This window comes from Rhincodon typus, unplaced genomic scaffold, assembly GCF_021869965.1.
Source record: "Rhincodon typus isolate 14 unplaced genomic scaffold, sRhiTyp1.1 hic_rhity00014426, whole genome shotgun sequence".
Classification (NCBI taxonomy): Eukaryota; Metazoa; Chordata; class Chondrichthyes; order Orectolobiformes; family Rhincodontidae; genus Rhincodon; species Rhincodon typus.
The window spans coordinates 1-5,828 of NW_025980064.1; the positions used below are offsets into that span (position 1 = coordinate 1).

Consider the following 5,828-nt stretch of genomic DNA (forward strand, 5'->3'; position numbering starts at 1 on the left):
TAGCAATTTCTGTTTTGTTTCATGACCCCATGCTGCATTTGCCCTACGGGACAATTTCCATCCAGATGTCTGGCTTTTTCTTCCTTAATTTTAGATTCAAGTAATTTCCCATTACAGAAGTTAAGCTAACATGCCTATAGTTATCTGCCTTTCGTCTATCCCTTTTTTTAAAAATAGTAGCGTTACATTTGCCATTTTCCAATCTGCTGGAACCACCCCAAAGTCCAGTAAGTTTTGGTAAATTACCATGAGTGCATCTGCTATTTCCTCTGCGATCTCTTTTAGTACCCTGGGATGCATTCCATCAGGGCCAGGAGACTTGTCAACTTTTAGCCCCCATTAGCTTGCCCAACTCATGTTCAGAGACACGAGTGAGGCAGATAGGTGGGTTGACGGCGGAAGGAGACCTAGCCTTTTCCAGTTGTCCAACAGGGGTTTGAGGTTCTTTCAGCTTGCTTGTTGCAAGTAGGGGCTGAAGGGGGAAGGAGCTAACTGATCATGGCAATGGTACAGGAAACCATTCAAGTAGAGGAAGCAATTAGGCATATTTTGGTGGATGGGAACAGTATTGTGAGGGGGATTGATATCCATCTCTGCAGTGAAGACAGTTGAGAAAACTGTGTTATATTCCTGGTGCCAGAGTTCATGATGCCTTGATTGATTTTGATTTGATTTGACTTATTATTGTCACATACCAAGATAAAGCAAAATGTATTGTTTTGCAAGCTACCCAGACAAATCATGCCTTACATAAGTACATCAGGGTAATAGAACAGAATGCAGAATATAGTGTTACAGTTACAAAGGAGCTGCAGAGAAAGATCAACTCTAATATATGAGGTCCCTTCATAAGTCTAATAACAGCGGGGAAGAAACTGTTCTTGAATCTGTTGGTATGTGTTTTCAAAGTTTTGTATCTTCTGTCCAATGGCAAAGAGTGGAAGAGATTATAACCGTGGTGGGAGGAGTCTTTGATTACATTGGCTGCTTTCCCGAGGCAACAGGAAGTATAGACAGAGTCAGTGGAAGGAAGAGAGATAACAAGGTGTAGAGCTGGATGAACACAGCAGGCCAAGCAGCATCATGGGAGCAGGAAGGCTGACGTTTCAGGCCTAGACCCTTCATCAGAAATCTGATACAGTGGAAGGGAGGCTGGTTTTCATGATGGACTGGGCTATATTTGCAACTCTCTGTAGTTTCTTGTGGTTTTGGGCAGAGGGGTTGCCATACAAAGCTGTGATGCCTCTGGAAAGGATACTTTTTATGGTGCATCTATAAAAATTGATAAGTGTCCTTGTGGACGTGCCAAGTTTCCTTAGCCTTCAGAGGAAGTAGAGGCGTCTGTGTGCTTTCTTAACGGTAGCATGGACATGGATGGACCAGGATAGATTGTTGGTGATATTTACTCCTAGATACTCGAAGCTCTTGCCCACCTCCACCTCAGCGCGATGGATACAGATAGGGGCATGTCCTCCACTCCACTTCCTGAAGTCAATGACCATCCCCATCATTTTGCCTACATTAAGGGAGAGATTATTGTCTTTACACCATGCCACTAAGCTCTCTATCTCCTTCCTGTACCCTGTCTCATCATTGTTTGAGATTGACCCACTATGGTGGTGTCATCAGCAAATTTATAAACGGAGTGAGAGCTGAATCTATCCACACAGTTGTGCATATATAATGAGTATAGTCAGGGACTGAGTACTCTGTCTTGCAGGGCACCGGGTTGACGAATATTGTGGAGGAGATGATGTCGCCTATTCCTATCGATTGCGGTCTGCGGGTCAGTTGCAGAGAGGGGAGCAGAGTCCTAGGTCTCAGAGTTCGCTGACAGCTGGAGAGGAATTTACAGTGGAAGAGGGAGGATCCTGTTATCACGGTTCATATAGGTACCAACAACATAGGCAAGGTAATGAAAGACGTTCTGCATAGTCAGTATGAGGACATACGCACCAAATTAAGAAGCAGGACCTCAGGTCAACAGTACATTATCTCCTAAGACACATGCAAATTAGCATTGGGCAAATAAGACGAATGCATGGCTCAAAGGCTGGTGTGCTATAAGTTGTTTCCAATCTGTGGGCACTGGCACCACTACTGGAGCAAATAGGAGGTGTACTGTTTGGATGGTTTATAGCTGAACCATTTCCTGGAGGCCTGGTTTTCAACCACCAATGCAATTAACAAATATGTTGAAATAGACCCCACCTACATACCACTACGGTACAAAACCGGAAACAAGACTGCCTACCATGATAGACCGGACCATATAAATTCAGAGCGGGACAGAACAACAGTGCTTCAACGGAGGCTACATAGCGCTGACAATGTCACCTAGAAGGGAGATGAAACGTTTGCATGAAAACCAGTCAGCTCGGTGAACCAACCAGTAACTCCAACCGCAACCCGAGCTACAGATCTTCATTAAAACATTAAGCTGAATCATGCTGAGACCAGTGTTATGGGAAGCCACATTACTGGGGGAGCAGAGAGGGTTATAAACTAAATAGGGGGCAAGGAAATAAATTTGGGAATGAAAGCAAGAAACTGCAGATCCAGGAGATCTGACATAAAGACGGAAAGTGCTGGATAAATTCAGCATGTCTGGGGGCACCTGTGAATTTGAGGTAAGGAGCAGGAAGTTTTAAGATGATTTAAGGGAGAATATTTTCACTCAGACAGTGGTGGATATCTAGAAGTCGCTGGCTGAAAGGATGGCAGAGGCAGCAACCATTACAAAAATTAAGAAGTATTTAAATAAATACTAAAAATGATATGGCTTGCGAGGCTATGGGCCAAATGCTGGAAAATGGGACTCGAGTAGATAGGTTTGATAATTGGCATGGACATGATGGGCCAAAGAGCCTTATTCTGTGCTGTACAACTGTACGATTCTATCAGTGTAAATTTCATAACGCAGTTATAAAAGGAGACTTTAATTATCCATATGTCGGCTGGGATGGTGTCAGATTAAGGAACAAGCATTCTAGATTGTGTTCAGGAGAATTTCTCACATCAGTATGTATCCAGTCCAAAAGGAAAAGGGGCGCTGCTGAACTGTACTTGAGAATGAGGTGGGCCAAGTAAATCAAGGGACAGTGGGGAAGTATTTGGTTGATATGGATCAATGCATCACCAAGTTTAGGATGACAGTAAAAAGTCAGATTGGGATAAATTCAGATTAAGAGTAATCGACTAGTGGAGACTGGGCTTCAACAGGCCAAGGATTGGGCCAGATAGACAGAAACCAAAGGCTGGTGGGAAAAACAGTAGCTGAACAATGGGTTACCATCAAAAAGGAAATGGTTTGGGAACAGCCAACATATATTGTAAGGAATAACCGAAAGAACTGCAGATCCTATAAATCAGGAACAAAAACAGAAATTGCTGGAAAAGCTCAGCAGGTCTGGCAGCATCTGTGAAGAGAAATCAGAGTTAACGTTTCAGGTCCGGTGACCCTTCCTCAAAACAGGAGGAAGTTCTGAGGAAGGGTCACCAGACCCGAAACAATATCTCTAATTTTCTCTTCACAGATGCTGCCAGATATATTGCAGGTAAACGGGATTAGTATAGTTTTGGTGTTTGTTGGTTGGCATAAACTTGGTGGGTTGAAGGGCTTGCTGTGTGACTCTGCATTCCTTCAGGGGGAAAGATAGGACAAAGAAATCTTGAGCTCCATGGAGAATGAAGCAGATTGAAATTAAGTTAAAGAAAAAATATTCTTAGCACAGGCGTCAGGTAGGAAACCCAACTGAGAACGAAACTGACTATATAAACATTCACAAGGGAGGGGAAGCAAAGACAGATTATGAAAAACAACAACAGCTAACATGAAAGGTTATCCCAAAGTCTTTTAGTAAATAGGGTGGTAGAAGGAGGAGTAGCTCCAATTAGGGACTAACGAGCGGATTTTCACTTAGAGGCAAGAGGCAGGTTTGAAGTGTAAACTACTTTTTCTGTGAGGCTAATGTGACAGAGGAGAAAATTCATTCACCACAAGGGTTTAAAATTGATAAGGAGGAGATTTTGGATAAACTACCTGTTGTCAAAATTCATAAGGCACTGGGACTGAATGAGATTCCCCCCCCAAGGATAATACAATCCAAGGTTGAGAGTGGAAATTGCAGAGACACTGCCAATTATCTTCCCTGAATTCATGGGTGGTACTGGAGGTATGGAGAATTGCAAATATTGTACCCATGTTTATTAACAGTTGTGAAGATTGGCTCAGTAATTACAGACCAGTCTGCTTGACTTCCAAAAACAATTATTCAGAATAGTAGCCATGTGGGATAATTTGGATTGATTCAGAAGAGCCAGCATGGATTTATTAAGGGAAAATCACGTTCAACTAACTTGCTCAAGTTTCTGAAGAGAAACATCAACAGTTGGCTCGGACTGGTTTAGCTGTGGATGAAAGATGGGATGATGTCGACGTGGAAGTAGAATGTTTATAGTTTGGTAAAAATCACTTTGCAGAAGAAAATGGTGACCTAGGTAGAGTTTTTTTTTAATTATACTTTATTCATAAATTATTTACAAGTAAATACAACAAGTCCATACAATCCCTTACAGAATTTTCCGAGGAATTTTGACATTCCTCATTGGAGCTTCAATCCAGTTGCAACAAAATTCTATTTTCTAATCATGAAAGGAAACTATTTGCACTTCCATTAAGGCTATGAGGGTATCCTGAAATGTAACAGGCCCTCATTATATTTTTGCTGAAAGACCTTAGACGATTGTCTTTTCCCATTGTGTCTTGGCAGTAGTTACTCCAAACTTTAGTGCGTCCCTCACCACGTAATCCTGGACCTTGGAATGTACCAGTTTGCCACACTCGGTCGAGGTTAATTCTTCGCACTGGAAGATCGAAAGTTTTCTTGCAAATCAAAGAGTACCTTTCATTGAGTTGGTGGCCCTCCAGGCACAGTCAAAGTAGAGATGTACCAAGAACTGATAGGATGGCAGTCAGGGATAGTAGGAACTGCAGATGCTGGAGAATCCCTGCACCAGGATGGCAGTCAGGACCCAGTTTATGGGTAAAAATGATCTTCTCCTGCTCCTTATGTTCTCAAGATAATAAAATGGAACAAAACCAGGTAATATCCCTGTTCCCTCTGAAAGGAATGGGTTATTATCCAACAGCTCCACATCCCCCCTTACCCAACCACTCGAATATCCCCATGGGAGGTAGGATTAGGGTGGGACTATGATCACAGACTAACTGCAAAGTCTATTTTCAGGATTGTGAATCTATGCGACCTTACCATTACTGATCTCCATATACTCCATCCATGGTAAGAGCTCCGCCGAGCTCCGCTAGGGGGCCTCTCCCTGCAGTTCGCCTCAGCTCTGTCAGGTGGAAACTCCGCCAGGGGGCCTGTCCCTGCAGTTACGCTCAGCTCCGGCCGGTGGACCCCCTTTCCCTCAGCTCCGCCAGAGGGCCTGTCCTTGCAGTTCTCCTCAGCTCCGTCAGGTGGACCCCTCTCTCTCCCTCTCGCCAGGGTTGGTGTCATGGCGGCGGCGAAGAGCAGCGCTGACCTGGTGTCCGAATTCCTGCAGCAGAATCGGCGGCTGGCGGACTGGGTGGAGACGGTGAAGGGCCACCATGAGCCCGAGAATCACTGGAGGGCCCGCCGTGAATTCATCCTCCACAACCTGAAGGCGGAGCAGAAGGCGAGCGGGGCCGAGCCGGAGCCGGGGCTTGGTACAGACCAACTGCTGGCCCTCTCCATGGTCTGGGCCAACCATGTCTTCCTGGGATGTCGGTGAGTAGGGGGGCGCATGTAAGGTGGGGTGAGGTGGGCGGAGTGACTGGGGGG

The 5,828-nt window shown here is 44.6% G+C and overlaps 1 protein-coding gene across 1 annotated transcript; it reads left to right on the forward strand.

Annotated features, from left to right (window-relative positions):
- Positions 1-5,345: 5,345 nt before the first annotated feature.
- Positions 5,346-5,774, forward strand: LOC125482662 (protein CDKN2AIP homolog B-like; the record flags this gene model as incomplete). The annotated part of the gene is made up of 1 exon (XM_048594776.1): positions 5,346-5,774. A coding segment is annotated over exon 1 (254 nt), but the record flags the coding sequence as incomplete, so codon positions are not given.
- Positions 5,775-5,828: the final 54 nt, after the last annotated feature.